The sequence below is a fragment of the Natrix helvetica genome, assembly GCF_964273705.1.
Source record: "Natrix helvetica genome assembly, chromosome: 8".
Lineage (NCBI taxonomy): Eukaryota > Metazoa > Chordata > Lepidosauria > Squamata > Natricidae > Natrix > Natrix helvetica.
This window is the reverse complement of record NC_138559.1, coordinates 27,417,144-27,440,891: the sequence shown is the minus strand read 5'-3', so window position 1 is coordinate 27,440,891 and position 23,748 is coordinate 27,417,144. Positions and strand designations below refer to the sequence as shown.

The following is a 23,748-nucleotide window of genomic DNA, read 5'->3' as shown; positions in this document are numbered from 1 at the left end:
CTGCTGCCGCCGCATATTTGAAAAGGCTAAAATGCATCAGGCGGGTTTGTCATTCCTATTTTCTTGCAATAATATTGGCCGGAAAAAGCAAAAGGAAAGCACATAATGTTGATGTTTTCTTCCCGACAGCTTTGTCTTAATTCGCCCCTTGTATCTTCTTGGACTTGAACAGATGTCACTAAATTAACTCCATTGAAAGAGGATGTTTCATATTGTCAGCATAATTAACATGCATTGTCCATTCTTCTCAGAACTTTCAGTTTTTGTAATTGAGCATAGTTTTTTTTAAATAGTCTGACGATTTCCCACCCAGATGTAGCATCTTGTGGTGATAGTCTAGCAAAGCCCACCAGGGGTGGCTCAGAGGCAACGGCTCCTTCCCCAGCGTTTCACAGCCAGCTTCCTACTTCAGCCCTCTGCATCTCGGAGGGCGATGCTTCCACTGCAGATCAGAGGAGGATGGAGAAGTCGGGTTTGATTCCTGAATGTGTCTCTCGCCAGAGAAGCCAGTAAGAGATGGAGACGCAGATGTTGTGCATGCCTCAGGCAAGAGCCCAGATGGGACCTGCTCAGATAGAGACTGGTTTTCTTCACCAGTATCTGGGATGTACTTTTTAATTTCACTCTATTGTCCAACTGGATCCTTTCTGAGGGGGTTCATGGACGAGAATGCTCTGCCAGTTGCCATCTTCGTTTCCCGGGATGCTCTTTGGGCCAGGAAGGCAGCTGGAGTGCTCCACCTCTTGGCAACGCTCCTCGGGGCTTCCTCTGAAAGAAACTGTCCCTGCGTGGTACAGAGGTGGGACAGGGTAGGAGTTAACACTAGTGTGACCCAAGTTACAGCTGGGTGTGATCTAAGGCAGAGGAGAGAGCAAGGTTGTTGTCAGTTTCGTGAAAGGCCAGGGGGCTTCTTCATTGGACCTTGAGAAAGGAATGCAAACCACTTTGCTAAGGGTTTGTTGCCACCTATAAGCCTATGAAAAGTCACTTGAGTTTCCATGCCTGGTGACCTTGTGTAACTTTTTTGACATCACCGTGGAGGCCATTCACTGCTCCCTTGTTAGGGGATACTTCTTTAGCTTCCCAGTCCTAACTGGGATGGGAGATCCCTAAGATTTCATAGGAAGTCTTCCATCTAAGTTCTGAAGGGATTTGATCCCACGTAGCTTTTCTGGAGCCTTCTGCATGTCACAGTGGTGTGGTTGTGAAATCCGAGTCATCATGGGCAAAATGATTGCAAAAAGAACAGATTGTTCCATGCTACCAGAAGTAAGGCCAGTGGGCTCACTGAAGTACTAATCATGAAGTTAAGGTTAAATATTTTGGACAGATAGCATGAAAACAAAAGTCATAAGAGCAGATTCTGGTACTAGGAAAAAAATAAAGGCCATCGTATCAGAGGCCACCAAAAGAGAAGATACCATCAACAAGGACACAAGCCGGAGCTCACAAGAATTCCCGGGAGCAGCTGCGGACGGCCAATCCCAGTCAAGTGACATCTGTCAAATCACAAAGAGTTGTGGGGAGCTGAACATCACATACCAGCCCCCTCCCTCAGGCAGATTGAGCCATTTGAGACAAAGGGACGGGCGGGTGTGTGTGTGTGTGTGTTTTGAGCACGCTTAGAAGTATTGCCTCACTACCAGCTGAATTGCTGCACAATTTAGCTCCAGACCCCCAAACAAATTGTGTTATTTCGCAGGCCTGCCCATCGCAAAGCCTCCATTGATCTCATTTAGGAAGAAAAAGACCCATCCTCATTTATGAGCTGGGATTCAAGAAATTCCAGAAGTAATTTCCTCTTTGTTGATTTACCTTCGCTCTCCCTGCTGTAGCCTATGTATTTTGCTGGAGCATCAATCAAGCAGAAGCTCCGAGAAGAAGTTTGGTTGGTTTGTCATTATACCGCGAGAAATACAATTAGGAAAGAGACCAAACGTTAGGAAAAGCGACGTCCCCTTTCCACCCACTGCAAAGACGGGCAACTTGCAACCGGCCATGGTGAGATGCCCGTCCAGTCTTACAGCTGCTGCTTAGATGTGTTTTTTTTTAATCTCCATCACAGCCGAGAAGCTGCCTCCCATTTTCCTTCTCTCGCAGAGCCAATGAAGAGAAGGTGCAAACGGAATTGGCCTCCCTCCCTCTCCCCTGTTGCTACGTCAACCGAGCCTTGCATTTCTCCAATTTGTTAAACTCACCAGCGCATCTCAGTCATAATATTTCAGGCATGATAAGTGCGGGGTCTTTTAAAGCGTAGCAACTATATTATGTTTGACAGCCATTTACATTCGTGGATTTCATTTAGTGATTAGAGCTTTCTAGAATGTAAGCCAAAGTGAACGGTCTTGATGGAAGAAATCCCTCCATTTGGAAGCCCAGGAGGTTAGATTAAAAGGGCATTCTTGTGGCTGAAGAATGAAGGCTGGTCCAGTTGCACCCAATTCAGCATTTAGAACAATTAAGACCCCAAGTATCTCCCTTTCAGGGAGTGGGTGAGTTCTAAAATGCTTTCAGTGTTTTATTTATGCCAAAATCTAAATCATTTCAAAAAATCATACATGAACCATCTGCCTGAGACAATCTGTTTTGGAGGATAATGTACATTGCTTTTTCTTCTTTTGGCCAAAATGCAATCCCATCAGCTAACTTTCATTAAACAACAATAAAAGTATACCCCTCCCCAAAGCATCCAAACAGCATAAAGTGACATTAAAAGCTAATGACCACCATATCAGAATCGAAATACACACATTAAGAAGCAGGAAATCTTAAAGACCAGAGCGAGAGAGCCAATAAGCAAGGGACGGATTTCATCTAGGCTCCAGAGATGCCTCACTGCCCTTCTTTGGAGCAGGGGGAGAAAGAGGGCCTCCCCGGGTGGGTCTGGACCAGTGATGAAATTCAATATTTTTTTTACTATCGGTTCTGTGGATGTGGCTTGGTGGGTGTGGCTATTAGAAACTCTCCATTCCCACCACACTCTGGTGGCGTTTGCCAGTTCTCCGAACTACTCAAAATTTCCGCTACCGGTTCTCCAGAATCTGTCAGAATCTGTCAGAACCTGCTGGATTTCACCCCTCGTCTGTACCACTCAAGAGGCTCTTCTGGAATCCCCTTGATACTTGGGCAGGGTCATGGAGGAGAAAAAATGACCTTCAGGTTATTCTCTTCCTCCCCACCAGAACGTAAGAACCAGCCAGGATACCAAGATACTACCACCAGGTGGTGGGAAGCCATTTTCAAGGCTGGTCTGTTGGACCACACATTCAAACCCCTCAGTCACCAATTGAGTGACCAAATCTCTTCTTATGAAGAGGTGAACCCGAGGGAGTTCAGCCTGGTCATCTTCTAGATCAGCCCTGATGTGTGGAAGTCTACTCTGTCTACTCTGCTTCCCACACTTGCTTGGGCTTAAAAAGCAAAGGTTTGCAGAAAGAAGTTCACCTCTCCATCACCCTTGAATCACATTGTGCCAACAAGAGATCGAAGTCCAGCCCACCTTAAATCCCATTGATTCTTATCTGCCGCCTATTTGTTTTGCCCATTTGTAGTTGAGATTCTTGTAGGGAACATAAACGTAGTAAATCTCTTTAATCTTTTCAACGGCCTGGACTTCCTGATTCTTCCCCCCTCCCCCCCCCCCCGCTTGACAAGTGACTTTTCCCAAAATTGGCTGTTTTCCTGGATTTGTTTGAACCTTTTTGCTTTCGCATGAATGGGTTTACTTTGTTGCCTCACCAAGTCAAGCAGGAGGATCTCTGGGGCCATCAGTGGAGACCATAGCCTTGAATCGTTGTCAGGAAGATACTAGGAGGAAGTATAGGAGGCGCCTATGGAGCTGATCGAATGCAGAAGGGTGCCCCATTGCTTGACAGAGCCGTCCTCCAGCTCGCATTCCCCACAATTGCCAGGGTGCCTCGTATTTACTCGGAGTTCTAATGATTCCAAAGGAGCTATTATGGACTGTTATGTGGCTTACATCTTTAAACGGCATAGTTAAAAACCTTTTGGAATTTAAAACTCATCAAGAAGCTTCTATGGTGAATATCCAAGCTGGGAAGATAGGATTCTAACTTAACATTAAAAATTACAATAGCAGATTAATTAAACGAAAGAAAGAGTGAAAAAGAAAGCATACAGATTACCATGTGTTCCATTTGGGCATAATTAACTTTAATTGGGGGGAAAATGTGCATTGTGAATATCTGCCAGAAATATTCCACTTCTCTACCCCCATCCTTAGTCCAAAATGTACTGCTTGTGTGAGGGGTTTTTTTTTTTTTGTCAGATACAGTTTACCAAAGAATTTTCTTTTGAATTGCTGATTTCATTTTTTAAAAAAAACTTTTCAAAGAGAGAAAGAGGCAGGCAGGACTGTAGGGGACTTTGAACCATCGGGGTCTCCACCCCTTTTGAACCAGAAGGCCTCAAGGAAGCCAGTCTCCAGGTAGGTCTGCAGAGGAGGCTTGGAGTACCATCCGCCTGTCCTAATTGGCTGAAGAAGAGGAAGACTTCAGCAAATAAGCCAAGAGAGGGAGCTCTGCAGGTGTTTTGGTCACCACAATATAAAAAAGATGTTGAGTGCAGAGAAGAGCAACAAAGATGATTAGGGGGATGGAGGCTAAAACATCCGAAGAACAGTTGCAGTCGAATGAAAAGAAGGACTAGGGGAGACGTGATAGCAGTGTTCCAATATCTCACAGGTTGCCACAAAGAAGAGAGAATCAAACTATTCTCCAGGGCACCTGAGGACAGGACAAGAAGCAATGGGTGGAAACTAATCAAGGAGAGAAGCAACCTAGAACTGAGGAGGAATTTCCTGACACTTAGAACAATTAATCAGTGGAACAGAAGTTGCCTCCAGAAGTTGTAAGTGCTCCAACACTGGAGACTTTTAAGTAAAGACTGGGCAGCCACTTGTCTGAAATGGTCAGGTCTCCTGTTTGAGCAAGGGGTTGGACTAGAAATCTCCAAGGTCCCTTCCAATTCTGTTATTCTCTATTCTGTATAGATGCCTCTCCCAATAGTTTGAAGGAGGGCATTTCCATCTCATGGGGTCCTGGCAGGAAACCATCTCCCAAGTTCTTAATAGGGAGCTTCCTGTGAGGTTTGAGGGCAACATATATCATGGGAACAGTCCAAATGCTAATCCTCAGTTGAGTATTTGGTGGTTGGATCTATATCTGAGAAGAACTTTTGAACATACAAGAATGGCCACCTGAAAGTGCTTTCTTCTCCTCTTCTCCTGCCCTAAAAATCCTTTGGCCATTTCCAACATAGAGAACGGTATTTCTTAAATCAACAGCTTCGCTGCCCTGAACCTCAGATTATCTATTTCCAAATTAGTTTCCCCCATAAATTCTTATTAATTCGTATAGGATTTTGATTTGATATAAAACTGGGTAAATGGGGGGATGAGATTAATTAATTGAAAGATAGGATTGTCTTCAAGTAAATGTTTAAAAGAATATGCTGATAATAGCTGAGATGGAAATCAAATCTTAATGACTTTAATTTGCTGTGAGCTCTGGGTTCATGAAAAAAATAGGAAGGTCCTGCAGAATTCTTTCCCCTCCCTGCAATACTCATTAGTTTTGGTTTGATAGCATTATGAAAGATTCGACTATTGGCTCTGCCGGCTTGCACTGGAGAAATTATTTTCTTTTTGTTTGCGAGCAGTTAGCAACACAAATTAGCAACATAAAGCTTGCAATAGATTGGGACCGAAGCTGCAGTCCAGCAGGCTAACATGGGCCAGCAAGGTAGTCCTTGACTTATGGTTGTTCACTTACTGGCCATTCAAAGATTCCTCAAAAGGTACTAAAGACCCAGTCCCCAGGTTCTGACAGTCACCTCCCCACCCCCATGGTTACCTAACCAGATTTTGGGCACTCGGCAACCAGTCCATATTTAAGTCCCTTTGCAGTGTTCCACAATCCCCTGAATGATGAAAATCAGTATTTGCTACAAGGACTTTGCTTATTGACGGCTCCGAACAGAGGTTGTAAAGTGGGATCAGTCACGTGAATGACCTGCTTTTGAGGTGGTGCAGTGGTTAGGGTGCAGTACTGCAGGTTACTTCAGCTGACTGCTAGCTGCAGTTCAGCCGTTCAAATCTCATCAGGCTCAAGGTTGACTCAGCCTTCTGTCCGTCCAGTTTTGATGGCCAGGTTGCGATATTTTGTGATCTCTGGCATCTCCTGGTACCGCGATGTCAATCAATTGTATGCTTTGGCCCTCTACAACCGTGATATCTGGATGATGATGATGATGATGATGATGATGATGATGATGATGCAATGCCCAAGTCCTATGAGAAAGAACGGAGAGACATCTCTTCCTTCATTTAGCAACCCTAGCCTGGATTTCTCCGGTTGCCCATTCTCAGCCTTTCAGCTGCACTGCGCTCCGGATCCGTCCACAGTCGACCTATGACATAAACCTGGGGATTAAATGGATATTGTTGTGGTTAGTTCTATTTATATACCGCTAAATCAGCACAGACTCCAGGCGCTTTGCAAACAAAGGCCAGGAGCATCCCCAGCCGTTAAGACAAGCAGTTGGGTCTCCATCAATAATTCTGGAGTGAACCTGATCATCATTTTGGAGTTTGCTGTTGAGTTTCTTACATTTTTAGCTGGCTCTTGTGGTTTGTTGTGGGGAAGTGAACTTTGAATTCCCTGGGTCAAGAATGTTCCTGGTCCCCTTGACTGACTCAGTAAAACCTGCCTGAAATTCTACGAGTGTTTTATTTCTAACAAGCAAAAGAAAAGGCGAAAGGTTGCCCAACCAGTCAGTGCATGGAGAAGCCATGAATGCTGGTTTCCTTTGTTCTGGGCCTTTGGGTTTTAGCAGCACCCCCCTCCTCTTTTCATGTAATAAGGGAAAGCCAGCCTGCCCAACAAAGCCCCTCTTCTTTCTGGCTTTTTAGGCAAATCTCTTGTGCAAATTTTTCAGCTGCTCTGAAGCTGCCTGCCGCTATCAAAGGACAACATTAATTTGGATTTGTGCACTGGGTGGGTTTGGCACAGACTCAACTGGCGGGGTGGGGTGGGGGAGAGATTCCCTGGACCGTTTCTGATCTGAGATCAGCTAAGCTGGAGGGAGACCACCTGAGCGTTTCTGAGCTGCAGATGGACTGGGTGGTCTCCTGTCCATCAATCATCGTCTCAGAAAAAGACCATAAGTGACATCCATAGGATGCCGAGTAGCCAGGAATGGATCGTGGTTTGAAGGTGGGTTTATTGGGGGAGATGAGTGAGGGGCGGAGGCTTTGGCATAGAGAGGGCTTCGGAGAACCCGGCTGGAGTTGTGCAGTGATTCTCCAACCCTCTGTCAAGAAAGAAAGTTGCCTTGCCCAGTTGTTCTGCCTCCCTGCAGCCCCCTTGCCACCCCCTCCTGCCAGTGGGGGGGACACAGTGATGCTGTCCCCAAGGGGGGATTTCCCACAGGCCCTTCCCCTTGAGGGGTGGGGGGAGCGTGGACTTGCTGCATTTCTTGGCAAAGAGGGGGGGCTTTGCGGGAGGAAGGGAAGGGCCAGCGAGGGAGGGAAGGGTCAGAGGGACATCAGGGGCCGTCCTTAAATGCGGGGAATGGAAAGGAAGGGATTGGGTGGGAAAAGGCGCTTCCAGGAGGGCCTCGGTGTTCTCTCTGCAGAAAAGGAAATGAGGCGACATAGGAAACAAAGGCTAAGAAGGAAGCCAACCTGTTTCTCATCCTGCAAACACCCTCTAGGGCCAAACATGGGATGGGGGTCGAGGGCTTCCCTGCCTTCTACTTCCTCTGGGCCAGAGATGGCTAACCTTTTTGCCATTGCATGCCAGAAGCTGGAGGAGCGCAGGGGGCTGTGCCTGTGCATGCCCACACCCACAACTCTATGCGCCTTACCCTGTGCTTACCCTGAGACACACACACACACACTTTGCTGTGTGAGGCATGGTGGACCCATTTTTCGCCCTCCCAAAGCTTTCTAGGAGCCTGGGGAGGGCGAAAACGGCCCCTCCTGCCCCTCCGGAGGCTCTTTGGAGGCTGGAAACAGCCTTTTTTCCAACTGCCTGTTTGCTTGTTGGGCTATTTTTCACCCTCCAGAGTCTTCCCTGAAGCCTCTGGAGGGTGGAAAAAAGCCCAACCCGCAAACTGAAAGTCCGTTCCCGAACTTCTGGGTTGCCCATAGGGCCATTTTTCTCCCTCTGGAGGCTTCAGGAAAGCCCCCTGAAGTCTCGGGAGGGAGAAAACGGCCCAATGCGCAAACCAGAAGTTGGTTCCAGAACTTCCGGTTTGCATATTGGGTTGTTTTTCGCCCTCCCGAGGCTTCAGGGAAGACTCCGGAGGGCGAAAAAGGGCCAAAACTGAAGGCCAAAATCAGCTGGCCAGCACACTCGTGTACCCTAAGAAATGCCTCCGCGTGCCACCTGTGACACACATGCCATAGGTTCGCCATCACGGCTCTGGGCCTTCCTGCATGGGGGTTGAAAGGGCTTCAGTCTGTGCAGTTGGAATTGTTGTTTGTAAGCCACAGCCCAACTCACTGCTTAATTGTGAAAATCCAGGACAGTCAGATGCTCTGCTCTGGTGCCCAACAACACACACACACACACACTGTGCAGCACTGAGTGATGTGTTTTTGATTTCTCTTTTAACCCCCCCTCCCCCACCCCCACCCCCAATCTGCATTAAATGGTTTTCTTCTTGTTTTCCTCCCTTGCCCTCCCCCATTCTTCCGAATGAATATGGGCTTAATCTGTGTGGTTTTTTATTGATTGCACGCCGGTGTTTGTTTGAAATGGGTTTGCACAGGGGGTGATGTGAGATATAAATTTTTAAGAATATAATGACATAATTATGCCTGTACTGCCAGCCATTTCCAGCCTGAGTGTGGACAATTCTTAACCGAAGAGCCTCATTTGCCGCACTAATTCTCCGGGTTTTGTTTGAGGAGACGGGCAGGGGGAGGGGGGATTAGCTGCAGAGAGGTAAGGCAGGTGCCGTCCACCTGAACAGCAAATCAGGGAAAAACCTTCCTTGAGATAAAATATTCTGAACAAGGACTTCATGCACCAACCTTCAGTTCACAGGTAATGTGATTCCCCTTTGCTGGGAATCTCTGTGATGACCACCTGCCTTTGCACACCGTGTGCTGATGAACCTTAGTCTTGGGACACAAACACCGGGCCCAGCCAAGAGCCCCAGCCAGCCCTGCTCCCCGTGAGGGGCTGGGCAAGAAAGCCACGCCTGCCAAGGTTGACGCCTGCTTTTCTTTCTCTTCCACCTCTCCAGGGGATGGGCAGAACCTGGTGACAGAGGACGTAACCGTGGTGGAGGGAGAGGTGGCCACCATCAGCTGCAGAGTCAAAAACAGCGACGACTCCGTGATTCAGCTCTTGAATCCCAACAGGCAAACTATTTATTTCAGAGACTTCAGACGTGAGTTTGAGGCCAGCAGAGGCCAACCTTTTGACTCCATGTTTGGGGGAAGGATTTGGGAGGCCAGGGATGCTTCTCTCCCCCTTTGGCTGCCCAGATCAGCCTTCTAGGGCAGTTGGCACCCTTTTTCTTTTGCTGAGGTTGATGGATTAAATGCCACAGGTTTTGTCATCTTCTTGTGGCTTGGTGGGACAGTGGTTAGAATGCAGTATGGCAGGCTAACTCTGCCCACAGCCTGGAGCTCAATCCTGACCAGCCAAAGGTATGGCTAGTCTACAGAAAAGAAGGACTAAGGGCAACAGAAGGCAAGACAAGAAACAATGGTTGGAAACTAACCAAAAAGAGAAGCAACCTGGAATTGAGGAGAAACTTCCTAACAATGAGAATAATTAACCAGTGGAACAGCTGGCCACCAGAAGTTGTGGAGCTCCATCACTGGAGGTTTTTAAGAAGAGACTGTCTGAAATAGAAGAGGGTTTCCTGCTTGAGCAGGGGGTTGGACTGGAAGGCCTCCACGGTTCTTCCAGCTCTGTTCTGGTTCTGATTCTGATGGTTCTGTCAGCCTCCCATCCTTCTGAGGTTGGTAAAATTAGGATCCAGATAGCTGGGGGCAATATGCAGACCCTGTAAACTGCTCAGAGAGTGCCGCAAAGCACTATGGAGCAGCCTGTGAGCCCAAGTGCTATTGTGCCTTGCTTGCAGTTTGTAGGTGGCCCAGCCAGCAAAGGACCACCCCACCCCACCCTGGGCAGCCAATTTACTAACCTATTTGTGTGCTAAACAAGCAGAGTGAGAGGGGGGATAAGCTGGAGGAAGTAATTACAAGTACTTGTTAAGGGGCATTTGTTTATTTATCTTGATTGGCAAGGAAGCCTGCTGGTTAAATCCAAATTGCAGCGGAACAATAGAAAATGAGAGGATGGAGGGAAGAGGGAACAGTTGCTTTTGCCAGTCGAAAGCCTTTGAGCTCTGTGGTTCTTTTGTCTGCTCTCGGCCTGATTCCCATTGTCTCTTCCTTCTGCAGCCTTGAAGGACAGCAGGTTTCAGTTAGTGAACTTCTCTAGCAGCGAGCTCAGAGTCTCACTGACCAACGTCTCCATTTCGGATGAGGGAAGATACTTCTGCCAGCTCTACACAGACCCCCCACAAGAGTACTACATGACCATTACGGTGCTCGGTAAGAGTCCCATCTCCATCCCCTGCTCCTTTGGAGGCCTCAGGAGGCAGGTTGGAGAAAGCAGGGGAGGTACGGGGCATCCATTCCACAACTTTGAAATACATCCTCACGGTTTACATCGTACAATGAAGTCCGTGTCCCAGGGGTAAAATCCTCCCAGTTCGGCCCAGTTTGGCTGAACTGGCAGGGGACGATTGTCATCAGTTCTCCGAACCAGTGGCAAAAATGCCTGGTGGTCCCGCTCACCCCTGCCTGGTCACCCGGTCGCTGCTCACCTCTTCCGGCTGCTTGCTCGGCCCTTCTGGCCACTCGACCCACCCACCCAATCCGAACGTTTCTCCCTCCATTCACGGCAGAGCTGCTGCAGCCTGTCCCTTTAAGGTAGTCCCTGTGAGGGTGGGGCCTCGAAGGGACCATAAAGGGAGCAGCAGCACCTCTGCTGTGAACGGAGGGAGAAATGTTCGGATTGTCTCAGCTGCATTTAACATTGAATTTTGTGGCAGAGACAATCCAAACATTTCTCCCTCCATTCACATCAGAGCTGCTGCAGCCTGTCCCTCTAAGGTACTTTGACCCCCAGGAGGGAGGGGTCCAGGGGGACCATAAAGGGAGCAGCAGCTGCACTGTGAATGGACTCATACACCCCTTTTTTTTCTACCGGGTTCTGTGGGCAAGGCTTGGTGGTGGTGGTGCGGCATGTGGCTGAATGGGCGTGGCCATGAGTGACATTGAGTTGGCCACAACCAATCAGTCACAGGAGGCCATCACCAAGCCACGCCCACAGAACCGGTAGTAAAAAAAATTGAATTTCACCACTGCCATGTCCCCATTATCTGGGGGTTAGGATGGATGTGACTAAAGTTGAAACTGAAGAAGCAACTGAAGTATAATTTAGGGCCAGGATCAAGAGAAAATGAAGACAAAACACATTCTCCTTCAACCTGAAAGTCTGCGCCATTTAATGGTGCACACCAAGTCTTTTATTAGGTTATAAGGCATTATAAAATACAAAATGCAAAAGCAAATAAGAGGACCGTGTAGGGGGAAGGGAAAAGGAGGGGGAGGGAAAGTTAGGAAGGGTAGAAAAAGAAATATTGACTTCCGACCCTCTGGTGCAGTAAAATAAGGCATTAACAACAAATCACAGCTTTTTGTTTTCCCACAATAGTATGAACTGGTCATTTCTACAAAAACTGATCAGTCTATCTGTGAAACCAAGAATCAAAGTTTCATTCTTTTCCACATCAAGCATGAAGTTCAGAAGCGGTTTCCATGTGGAAACAAAAGTATTTATGTTCTTTTCTTTGAGCAGAGGGGTCAATTCTGCCATTGGGCCAAGTCTTCTCTGAAGGAGCATGTATCTTCCATGCTCTTGCCTCTACAGGCTTTAGCCCATCCCATGCCATCTCCCAGCACCTCCCCGCCTCCTTTTCTGTTGGGCTAAGTAAGTCTAGCCCACCATTTGCCAGCAAGCCAGCTGGGGAACTGGTGTTTCCAGTCTGTCCTCCGGTTCCTCGTCATTCCCTAAAAGTAGCCATGGGCTGAGCAGATCCATCAATGCTGGTTAACGAATTCCGCAAGAGCCCCGGCTTCTGATTATGGCAGCCTCTGACGCTCCTGGTAATGAGGGAGCTTGAATTGCAGTGAGAAATCTCCAAGTGAGATTGCTCTCGTTGATTACTTGCAGGGGTTCTCCTCTCCCTCTGCATTTCATGAGGTTCGGTTATTAGTTCGAGAGTATATTATGAGATCTTAAAATTAGCCTGCAGTGTGAATCTCAAATTGGGCCACCTTAAGCTTGGAGAATTGCTTCCTGGGTGGCTTCATGGCCATCCTCCTTTCCCTGCCTGGATCAGACTGAAGAACTGGGAAGGGCTGTGCTTTTCCTCCGGGGCTCCTTCCCCTTCCTGGACCCAACAAGGCAGGTTGTCTCCTGGGATGCCTCCATGCTGAGCATGTGCGCGCGCGCACACATACACACACCAGAGGTGGAGTTCAGCAGGTTCTGACCAGTTCTGGAGAACCGGTAGTGGACATTTTGAGTAGTTGGGAGAACCTCTGGCTGGCCCCGCCCACATCTATCCTCTGCCTCCTGAGTTGAGTCCCAGCTGATCAGGAGGGAATGGGGATTTTGCAGCAACCTTCCCCTGCCACGCCCACCAAGCCACGCCCACCAAGCCACGCCCACAGAACCGGTAGTAAAACATTTTGAATCCCACCACTGACACACATCCACACACACCGTGAATAGCGCTGGCATTTCTTGGGAGAACCGGGGAGAAGCGACTGCTGCGAGATGCCTCCTTACCCAGCCTGGAAGGTGTCGGGTACCATCTTTTTCCTCCTTTCACTTTTTTCGAACCCCCGGATGATTTTCGGAATATCCTTGCTCCTCAGCTGGGAAACAACAACCCCACCCTGTTTTTCCCAGCTGAATCACTCAACAGCATCCTCAGAACAAATCAGAACCAAAAAAGCCACTTATTCGCAACAACATGAATTTAAATCTTTGTTTCAGAGCTTTGTTAAATGCCAGCAATCATCTCCTAATGTCAGGATCACTGATTAAAAAGTAGAAGCCGCCCAGCTCTTCCGTCCCTCCCCTCCCCTCCCCCTTTCTCTTTCTCTCCCCCTCCTCCTCTAAGGGATCGGGAGGCGCCTTGCAGATGTTTTAGTTGGTTCACGGTTCTCCAGTTATGCCTCAGATTATCCTCCGTTCAAGACGCGGCTGGATTTGTTTCATCCCTTCGGCTTTGAGAGTCACTAATATGTGGGCTTGAAGAGGAAGGAGAAACAGCTTCCCTCTTAAAAAAAAATGGTTTTCTGATGCCATAAGGGCTCCTCTGGGCATCTGTGTGATCTCTCTTTGCCATTTACAAGGTGGGGGACATTTCTGAAGTTCCAGGTTTTTTAAATAGCCATTTTATTAAGATTTACTATTAAAGAGATAAAACTAATATTAAAAAAATTAAAGGAACAAAAACTAGGAAGTGCCAAAAGGGGGAGAAAAAAACAGAAAAGTGAAAATATAGTAAAGAAAAATAAAAGAAATATATAAGGAAATGACTTTCCCCTTCATCACAAGTGTAAAAACTTACCACCTTCTCTAAAAAACACCTTCTTTTCCTCCCAAATCTTACCTCTTATCTGTAAACGAATCCTTAAAGTCTCATCTGCAGTCCTGATCAGCAAAGTCCATTAAGGTTACCAGAGAAAACAACATACCTATTTCAACTGATCAAAAAAACCAACTTTAAAGTCCTTCGTTTTACTTTTAACAATCTTGATCTTTAGTCCCTTCAAATAACGTCCTAGAATTTGATTTCTTTTCATTTCTTCTTTGTCCCTTCTCACAAAATTCTTCAAAGCTTTAACAAGTCCCTTTTGTAAATCCAATATAGGAAAGTTATCCAGCTCAGTCTTGTGGTTTGTTTTTTTGTCTATCCCTTTTTAATTATTAAGACATTATGTCATTGCATCCATAGAGACAGACACAAAATTAAAATTAACTTCTGGGTTCATTCTGGGGTGGGTTTTTTTAAGGAGAGAAATCATGCTTCTACTCTTAGTTAGCCTTCTTCGCCCCACTAGAGCAGGGGTGTCCAAACTTGGGAACTTTAAGACTTGTGGACTTCAACTCCCAGAATTCCACAGTTGAAGTCCACAAGTCTTAAAGTTCCCAAGTTTGGACACCCCTGCACTAGTATATGTAATGTCGTTCATTATTTGGGGGTAGTAAAAATTGGAGAATTGATACTTCAGAGATGCCAAAGAACAGGAAGGCGGTCTGGAAATGCAGGTAAGAGCAGCTTTGATGTTAAAATCCTGGTAAGGTTTCTTGATGGTGCCTTGTTGGATTGCAAGTCACTGAGATTGTCCCCTTTTGTGTTTTTGACCTGTTTCCTTCCAGTCCCACCACGTAACCTGAGGATTGAATCCCAGAAGGACACCGCGGTGGAAGGAGAGGAGATTGAGCTGAACTGCACGTCCATGGCCAGCCGGCCAGCCACGATGCTCAAATGGTTCAAAGGCAGCAAGGAGCTCTTTGGTAGATCCACCCCCTCCTCCACCCATCAGCGTAATGGTGTAGATTTAGAGGTGCCTTGGGAGGATGAAGATGAGGGGTGATCTGATCTCAGGTGTAGAGACCAGGCCTGGTGTGGCTTCTGCTGATGGCCTTGGTTTTACTCTGCAGGGAATGCAGGATTGACTCATATTATGAGCTTCCTACTTGAGAGCCAACAATCAAAATACCCGAGAACAACTCAGAACCTGGAATTAGGCAGCTCACCCAATATGTTCTTGAGCCACCAATGCAACCTATCCAGAACCAGCAGAAAGCCTCTCCCCAGCTCTCCCCACAAGTTCCTCCTAGGAGAAAAGATGGGGTGCTTTGTCTGTCAGCTTTACTATAGACCCCTTGGCCCCTGACAGAGGACACCCCATTCCATCTCCTTCTAAAGTCCTGGGTCACATTTGTAGTTTCTTATAGATGGGCAGCCAGCACTGGGAAGCAAGGTACAACCCTTGCCCTCACCGGGTCCTTCAGAGTTTGACCCCCCCCCCCTCACATTTTACCTATTTGCATTGTCTTCCATCCCATTCTTCTTACTCAGCGGAAGACTTCACAAATGTTTCAGCTGTGTAACTGAGCCATAACTACCATGCCATGCTGCAAAGGCCTGGCTATCTCAGTGGGGCACCTCACCCTCCCTGCCAGCACTGTAGTTGAGAAGAGCCACCTCATCCCTGAAAGCAGGCAGATTTTCACCACAAGAGTGGCATCAAGGACTAAGCAGATGCTCCCGTGCCCATCAAGCAAAACATGCGTTGGCTTTGACCAGGAGAACATCTACTGAACGTGGCCTTCACTGGTCTCCCCGCTAAACCTTTACCGAGCGAGCATAGCAGCCCACGGTCACCATGCAAGGGGTGCAGATGTTCTCATTAGACTTTTCTGTTGATTTTGCCTCCCAGACGGTGCGGCAGCCCCTTCCAGACCAGGAGGCAGCCAGTGGCACTTCCCACATCACCCTCCCCTCCCTTCATCACAGCCCTCCTCATGTTCTGCCCTTCTCCTTCCCCTTCCTTTGTGCAGGGAGCCCTGTGGGGTGTCTCCGTTTCCACCCGCTGCCACCACATTTTTCTGGTCTTCAATAGTACCCGTGCTTAAATATTTTAATTACTACTTTTAATTATGCAAATCCAGGGAGTCACTTTCCCTCTTAATTATTGATGACGGCTTTTGGCAGTGGCATCAGAGGAAGAGGGTAGAGGATTTTTGGCTCCGTTGACTTGAGTGTTTGGAAGACATCCTGGAATCCTAATCCTGGCGGTTGAGGGTTGCAGATCTTATGTTTAATAACACGAGGCGAAGGTGGGGTCTCCCTTCCCTTTGAATCCGGGAGCCAGGAAGAGCACGAGGTGGCTGTCTTCATTTTGCTGGTAGGGGGGCTTCACAACCTCGGAATGCAGCCTTTTCTCTCCCCTTCATTCAAGTCTCCACTCAGGCAAGTGGGCAAAATGCTTCCAGTGGAGTAGGGTCTACCCCATGGCAACTGATTTGGCTGTCTGCATCTTTAGGATGTGCCAAAAGGGACATCAGCATGAGAGGTGGAAGATCAGGAGATGTTTTGAGACTTCAGGGCTCCAAAGACAGAAGGAACACATGCCCCAGTGGGATTTTTTCCCCCTCCCAATTACAAACCCTGGGAAATTCCAGGGTAGTTGTGAGATCCAACTAGGTAATAGAGGAGCACAGCAGGCAGTGAGGTGGCCACGTGTGGTCGTTCATGCCTGACCTTCTCTCTCGTCTCCCTGCTCTCTCCTGTTCTGCAGGCAAATCAGAAGTGGAGCAGTGGTCAGACATGTACACGGTGACCAGCCAGCTCTTGCTAAAGGTCAAGCGGGAGGATGATGGGGTCCCCGTTGTCTGTCAGGTAGACCACCCTGCCGTTAAAGACTTGCAGACCAAGTACTACCTTGATGTAATGTGTGAGTACCATGATCACAAGCTCTTCACTCTTATGCCTATGCTGTTTATGTCTGGCTTTCTTAAATTGGATATTTAGAGTATTGAATGTTAGCTTAATGCTTTTCCTGCAGTTCTTTTTTTATGGATGTCTCTTTTGAAAAAGTTCTGCTGTTCACTCTTGGGCGAATCACACAAATCTGCCTGTTGTTTTAATACAGACATCTGACGTTCATGAACTGGCACCTTCCAGATACTTTGGGACTACACTTTCCATAAATCCTAGCCATAGGTCCACATCGGCTAGAATCTATGAGAGGTTCAGTCCAGCAACATCTGGAGGATATCAGCTTAAGTAAGACCAGAGGTTCAGTATAGTTATGGATTTCCACAAAGCCTCACAATCTTGAAGTGCATGTTGAAGAAGAATCTTCTTGTAGTAGAGGTCCTCCAGTTATGATGGGATATGATTCCTGTGACCTTCTGGTCCTCTGGCTATTGTGCCTTCTCAGTTCCTCATTATATCTCAAAGACCACAATGTTGGCCTTGGGCTCCGTTAAATCTGTGTTGAATGAACCTCCTCCTGAAGTTCAATTATCATCTTAACAGTGGCCAGTAACCTTTGAGCTGGCCGTTCTGGGCCACTTCAGAAATCGAGCAGCAACGAGTTCAGGTTCACCGTCAAATGATGTTGAAATATCACTTACAGCAGCCCTTCCAGGGTCCCTTGTCAACATTGGCCTGGCTCCTTGGTGGTTCACGCTTCTCCAACCAACTGCTTTTCCCATTTATTCTGTTTTTCCCCCTGAATCTTTGGCTGGCAATATTGCTTGATGCTGAAATGCTGCATAGCCATGTATCAGAGGTCTTCAAACTTGGCAACTTTAAGACTTGTGGACTTCAACTCCCAGAATTCTCCAGCCAGCATAACTTACTCTCTTGTAATCCCTTCCTCTGCAATTTTGCCACTTAGATCAGAGGTCTTCAAACTTGGCAACTTGAAGACTTGTGGACTTTAACTCCCAGAATGCTCCAGCCAGCATAGCTGGGAGTTGAAGTCCAACAAGTCTTAAAGTTGCCATGTTTGGGGACCCCTGCTATAAATATTGTTATTAGAGGATAACTTTCGGTAAATCCACAAAGTTAAATTACTGGCTTGGCACTAAGCTGTGGCTTCCTATTTCAGGCAGTTAGAGGACCAGAGGGTGGCAGAAAAGATCTGGGCCCTACCTGTGCTTCCTTTTCCTGCTTACCTTGAAATATTGCCCAGGACCGTGGCAGCCCTGAGTAGCATCCTGGGAGTTGGCAGGCGCCCCCATCCCATCTGAATTCATTCAGATGCAGTGTCATACAAAGCATGGAAGGATCTGTGGCTTAAGCAGCCCGCCAATATAATCACAGATCCAGAACTACAGCAGGGCGATGGCTGCCTTTTGTGTCTGCAACTCAACCATAACGTTACACAAAGAACCCTCCCCCGTGTTAATTTATTTCTCCTGCTTCATTATGTTGTTCCATTATGAGCATTTTGCTTACAATTTTCATATCACCCCAAAGTATTGGGGAAGGAACATCCCTATAATGGGGGGAAAAAAACCCACCATCAGATATTACCTAAATTGGCAAGTTGTGGCTGCCTAGTCAGTGTGCTAATGTGTAATTCATTTATGCAAACGTTCTGTCCATTAGCATTTCTGGTAGAGCCCCATTAACTTTAATAACATATTAGCACCTTTGCTAGGTCTGATCGGAGGAGCTTTCCCAGGTAGTTACACACACGTGTTGGTACGCAGAGTGGAGCTTCCTTGGAAAATGGTCAGGACCTCCGTCCTTCCAGCACCAGGGAGAACCGCGCGGGAGAACTCCAGGGGCTCCGTCTCAAAGAGTAATGAGCAAAAGTGTCATGGCCATGCAGTTATTTATTTACAGGGATCTAATCAGAACATTTCTGAGGTCAAAGATGTCTTGGATTATGAAAAAAATGGTGGCAGTTGAAGAGTGTAGTATCTTCTCCCTAATTTGTCTCTCTTACCTAAGCCAAACCTTACCTGCTTCTCTCTTGGCATCCTGATGCCACAGCAGCTTGAAGAGAAGCAGAGCCCACTTGTCTGTTGCTTGAAGTCCAGATTACTACACCCCCCTCGCAGCTGCTCGGAAAGCAACACTTTGTAAATACCAGGCCAACGATGACCCATTCCCAAAAGATTGCCGGGCTCTGGCATTTGCAATCAGAGCCTAGAGCTGGCTCACTGTTACCACTTCATACCTGTTAGATGACCATCCTGTTTTTGCCATGCATGGGGAGCCCAAAACGCCAAGCCGGGAGGGACTCTTTAACATTGGCGTGTGGGGCTGCATCCAAGCTTCTGCTTCCCAATTGGCAGCTGGAGAGAGAGACCTGGTGGAAGAGGACACGGAAGGTCCTGCATCTCGGTTCTCCCTGCCTGGCCCAGGTATGAGCTGATCCTGCCATCCTCTTTCCCTGAACCACTGAATGCACAGTCACAGCCCATTATTTTTTCACTTGGGCGTACTTAGTAGAAGATAGAAGTCAGAAGGTAGCAGCTTGTAATATAAAGGAAGGAATTAGTAGGTGAAATTCAAATTATCTATGGAGCTTTTTTCAAGGCTGTGAGCTAATTCGTGTTTGCTCGAAGGCTTGAATAGACAGCTGCGTGTTAGCATTACAGCGAAATGGAAGGAGGAGTGAAAATGACAAGTCTTTGGGACTGGCTGCAGGGTAGATGAGGCTGGCGTTTGGGAGCCCTTCACCTTGAGCAAAAGATTCTGGACAAGTTCTTAAAAGGAGAGCATTAACTTGAAATCCACGTAGTGCCACAGAGGAAGGTTTATATGGGCATGAGCAAAAGGCAACTTTTCACACATGAATGAAGAATAACGGAAGCTTCCTAAGCAATTAACTTCAATGTGGTGAACTGTGGTTTGCACAAACATCATTGCCACACATCCAAATAAGTTGGCTTGTGGCATATAACAACTGGAATCTCTGCTTGTGTCTAGAAGAAGTCTGATCAGGCTAGCCTTGGGCTCATATTTATGCATGTAGGAAGCCTCTTGTTGGACCAAAGGATATTCTTCCTTGGAGCATGTTCAGCCTCTCTTCTGTCCTACAGCTGTAAAGGGGTTTGAATGAGTAGGGAGTGGTGGGCTGATGCCTTCTCCCAGCACTTCTAGCTAAGAGTTGCTGGAATATTGGGGTGATGAGGACAATAATCAAATTAGATGGCAAAGCGAGAGGCATTTTGGACAACAAGCGAGGGTTATGGTCCTCTTCCTCACAGTTCCTATTTTGAAGTGTGGAGCAAGTTGTTAAAGGTATTTGTGACTCCTACACACAAGAGGGGAGAGAAAGGAGGCTTTGAATTAGTGCAGAGATTGTTCAGGCAGGAAGCTACATTTTACATCAGGCAGAGCCTTTTTTATACGATGGCATTTCTAAGAGTTTGGTCTAAGCCATACGTGGCTTCATTGGAAGTAACCTTACTGCTTTAGAAATTCAAAAAAAATCATCATGCAGGACCTCTGGATGAGGAATTTGGCCTGTCAAAGAAAAGGATTAAAGTGGAAGAATTAAAACTAAATATGAGCCCCAATCCTTGTAGGGTCATCTAGTCCAACCCCACGCCCAAGCAGGAGACTCTACACTGTTTCCGACAGATAGCAGTCCAGTCTCTTCTTGAAAGCCTCCAGTGATGAAGCTCCCCCAACTTCTGAATGTAACTTCTGTTCCATGGGTTGATTGTTTTCACTGTCCGAAAATTTCTCCTTATTCCCAGGTTGAATCTCTCTTTGTTCAGTTTCCATTCATTATTCCTTGTCTGGCCTTCGGGAGCTTTGGAGAATAGCTTGACCCCCTCCACTCTGTGGCAGCCCCTCAAATATTGAAAGACTTCTATCATGTCTCCCCTAGTCCTTCTCTTCACTAGACTAGCCAAGCCCAGTTCCTGCAACCGTTCATTGTATGGATATCTTGCTTGACTTAGACATTGAGGGCCAGAATCTCTATTCTTGCTTTAACACCCATCAGAGTATTTCATTAATACATTCAGGGGTAAAATTACTGTGCGGCAGGGCTGACTTTACAGCTGTCCCCAGCCAAGCCATCCTTCTGCGAAGTTCATCCAAGGTAAGATAAGGGGCTTTTCAGGAGTTGGGAAAGAGGATGGCGAGTTGCCAAGTATTGTAAGTGCAGGGAGCTTTAGGTTCTTGACCAGTTAGCTGTACCTGGTAGCTCCCTGAAAGCTATATCCCCAAAGAGAGGTTGGTAAGAGGATCAAGAAATGTCCACAATAAAAATGAAGAGATAAATTGGGGGTTTTGAAGCACAACTCTCCAGTTGCAAAGGTGTTGGTAGATCAATTCCTTCCCCCTTTCAATAAGTCTGGAGAAAGAAGATTTGAGAATCTTGCTTGGGGTTTATAACCTGACCGTGGGCCATTCGAGGTGCATCTATCTGCATTGGTTGACTCATGTACATTGACAGTCGAGGAGGGGATGAAGACATCATTAAGCGGAGGAGGAGGGAGGGGCTGCCTTTCTGCCTGTGTTTGGTGTGCCGGGGTCTCTCCTGGGTTTACCCTCCTTGGGTGAAGCCATGTTGAGGGGGAGGCAGCAGAGCCTTAAAGCTACAGGAGGAGAAGCGCAGAAGAGAATCATAATTAAGAGAACCCGGATATTTGCCCTGCCTCCTTGTATGCTTATGAAAACATCCACCCAGGGAAAGCGGTGTAACCTCTGTTTGTTGTTTATACCAAGAGAATACCCGGTGCCCAATTATGTCTAACAAAGAAAGGAAGATGCCAACCAATGTAGGCACCTCGTGTTTCTATTAATCTGCCTGCTTCTGGTGAGTGCAGATATTAATTGCACCAGTATGCAGTGAAGTGATTAACTTCAATATAATTTATCATCTGGAGATTTCTGAACATAAATAAATGAGCTGTTTTGTTCGGCGAGGTGTTAACCCTTTCAGAATATCTGATTTAAAGGGGCTCCTTCATTAGTAGTAGTGTTATTGTAAATAGGAAAGGCCCCCAATCAGCTGACTGTACCCTTATTTGGATTTCTAGAGCATGAGCCTCTCTGGTTTGTGACATTTCCCAGTTGGGGGCTCGTTTGCGAGCTCATTAATAAGCCTTTCTCAGAGGAATTGGGAGGAAAGCGAAGAGCGAAGGCAGGAGTAGTGCAGGGCTCCCACGCCTGGCAAGGGGGCAATTTGGGGGTGGGGTGGGGAGAGACACCGAATCCTCAGCCCAAAGGCCTGGGATCTTAGAAGGACTTAAAAGCCACATTAATTGGAATAAAATGGGGAGGGGACTGTTTCCCTTACCCTCCTTGATACTAAGATGGACGTTGCCTTGTTCCTTGAGGGGGTCTCACCCTCTGATCGGAGGACTTTCTCTTCCTGGCACGGAGGCAAATTGTGCGTGCAACTTGCGCTTGGTGGCAAATGCCGAAGGGTTTGCAGTCTTTAACCAACTAATTTAACAAGAAGTCGGCAGGGTTTTTCCCCCCAAGAACAAGGAAGAGAATGCATTTTGAAGATTATTTAGCAAATCCTGGCCTAATCTCCAGACTGAAATATCTATTACTTTGTGAGGGAATAAGGGAATTGGTACAGTTTTCTGCCTGGGAGGGAAGAGGATTCAATTTTTATCTGAACTCTCTGAATAATGCCGAACTATTTGCTTTGTTTTTCTGCTCCCCAGCATCCTTCAGGGGATGATGGGCTCAAGTCTGCCCCAAAAGCATTTCTGTGCCCGAAGTGGCTCTAAGGTCCCCTCCCCATCATTGACCCCTTTGGTCTGGCTGAGGTCCAGCTGCCCTGCTTGGGTCTCTTCTCTCCTGCCTCCTCTCTTCCATGATTTGCAGCTCTGGGTTTGCCCCCCCCCCCCCGCCGAGGGCTGGAAGTGCCACGCCTTGCACAAGGGTTGTGGCCTGGGAGCTCAGTGGCTTCTGCCCTCAAGATAGGAGGGAAGGGCTGCTCAAGCTTCGGTTTCACAAGTACCGGGATCAGCCAAATTTCTTCTTCAATCCGATTGATCATTGCTAAGTGACTGTGTTTCATAACTTCTGAGTGTTGCAGAGAAGAAAATATTGGACACAGTGTCCAGATGCAAACACGCTGCCTTTGGAGCCCAGAAAGGTAGGTTTGCTGAATTTCCAGAGGTCACTGGGACATAAACGCAGTCTTCTCCCTGATTTCAGAGGACGTGCATTGACCTCCTGTGTGGGGTGTCGCTTGAGCTATAAAACATGCCATCTGCTCATAGAAGTGTATTTGGCCTTGGATCTTCTCCTAAATGTTTCAGTTGTGGGAGCATCTCAATTGGGGCTGTTCTGTTTCCTGGTGAAGGTCCTTAGGTGTGTCATTTCCATCCCTCTGAAAACAGCCGTCTTCTTCTCAGACCCTGATAAGAGAAATGGGTTAAACCTTTGAAGACTAGTGGGAAAGGCCAATTGGCGTCACGTGATCTTTTTGAGTAGGTCAATGTTTATTCCTCCAAGCCAGGGGTGAAATTCAGCAGGTTCTGACAGGTTCTGGAGAACTGGTAGTGGAAAATTCGAGTAGTTCAGAGAACCGGCAAATATCACCTCTGGCTGGCCCCAGGAGTGGGGAGGGAATGGAGATGTTGCAGTATCCTTCCCCTGCCACACCCACAGAACCAGTCGTAAAAAAAATTGAATTTCACCACTGCTTTAATCCCCGTTGAAATATACCCCAGAATACCGAGGGGCTCTTAGGACGTCTGTCTGTTAAACTTTGAGGAAACCTGGAGAATTGGGATGCGCCAGATAGCTGGAAAAGAGCCAGCGCAACCTCCTCTTCCAGAAAGAGAGAAAATCCTGCAATTATCAACCAGTGAACTTAACATCAATACCTAGAAAGATGTTAACGCAAATAATGAAGCAGGCCATTTGTAAGCATCTTGAAGATAATGCCATTATTGCTGAGAGTCAGCAAGGCTTTGTGAAAAGTAGGTCATGTGAGACAAATCTTGTCTCCTCCTTTGACAAGGGAGCGCCTTTATTGGAAAAGGGGAAGGCAGTAGGATAATCTACCTCCATATCAGCAAAGTTTCCACATGACATTCTCATTGACAAGCTGCTAAAGTCTGGTTTAGATGGCACGGCAGTAATATGGATTCATGCCTG

General features: G+C 47.1%; 1 protein-coding gene across 11 annotated transcripts in view; it reads left to right on the top strand.

The window, feature by feature from the left end:
- CADM1 (cell adhesion molecule 1) overlaps positions 1 to 23,748 on the top strand; it is a 199,172-nt gene that overhangs the window by 135,836 nt on the left and 39,588 nt on the right. For all 11 annotated transcript variants that reach the window (XM_081961136.1, XM_081961135.1, XM_081961132.1 and 8 more), the window contains exons 2-5: positions 9,277 to 9,423; positions 10,448 to 10,600; positions 14,511 to 14,648; positions 16,439 to 16,594. In XM_081961136.1, coding sequence (XP_081817262.1) covers positions 9,277 to 9,423; positions 10,448 to 10,600; positions 14,511 to 14,648; positions 16,439 to 16,594 — 594 coding nt within the window. The remainder of the gene's footprint in view (positions 1 to 9,276; positions 9,424 to 10,447; positions 10,601 to 14,510; positions 14,649 to 16,438; positions 16,595 to 23,748) is intronic.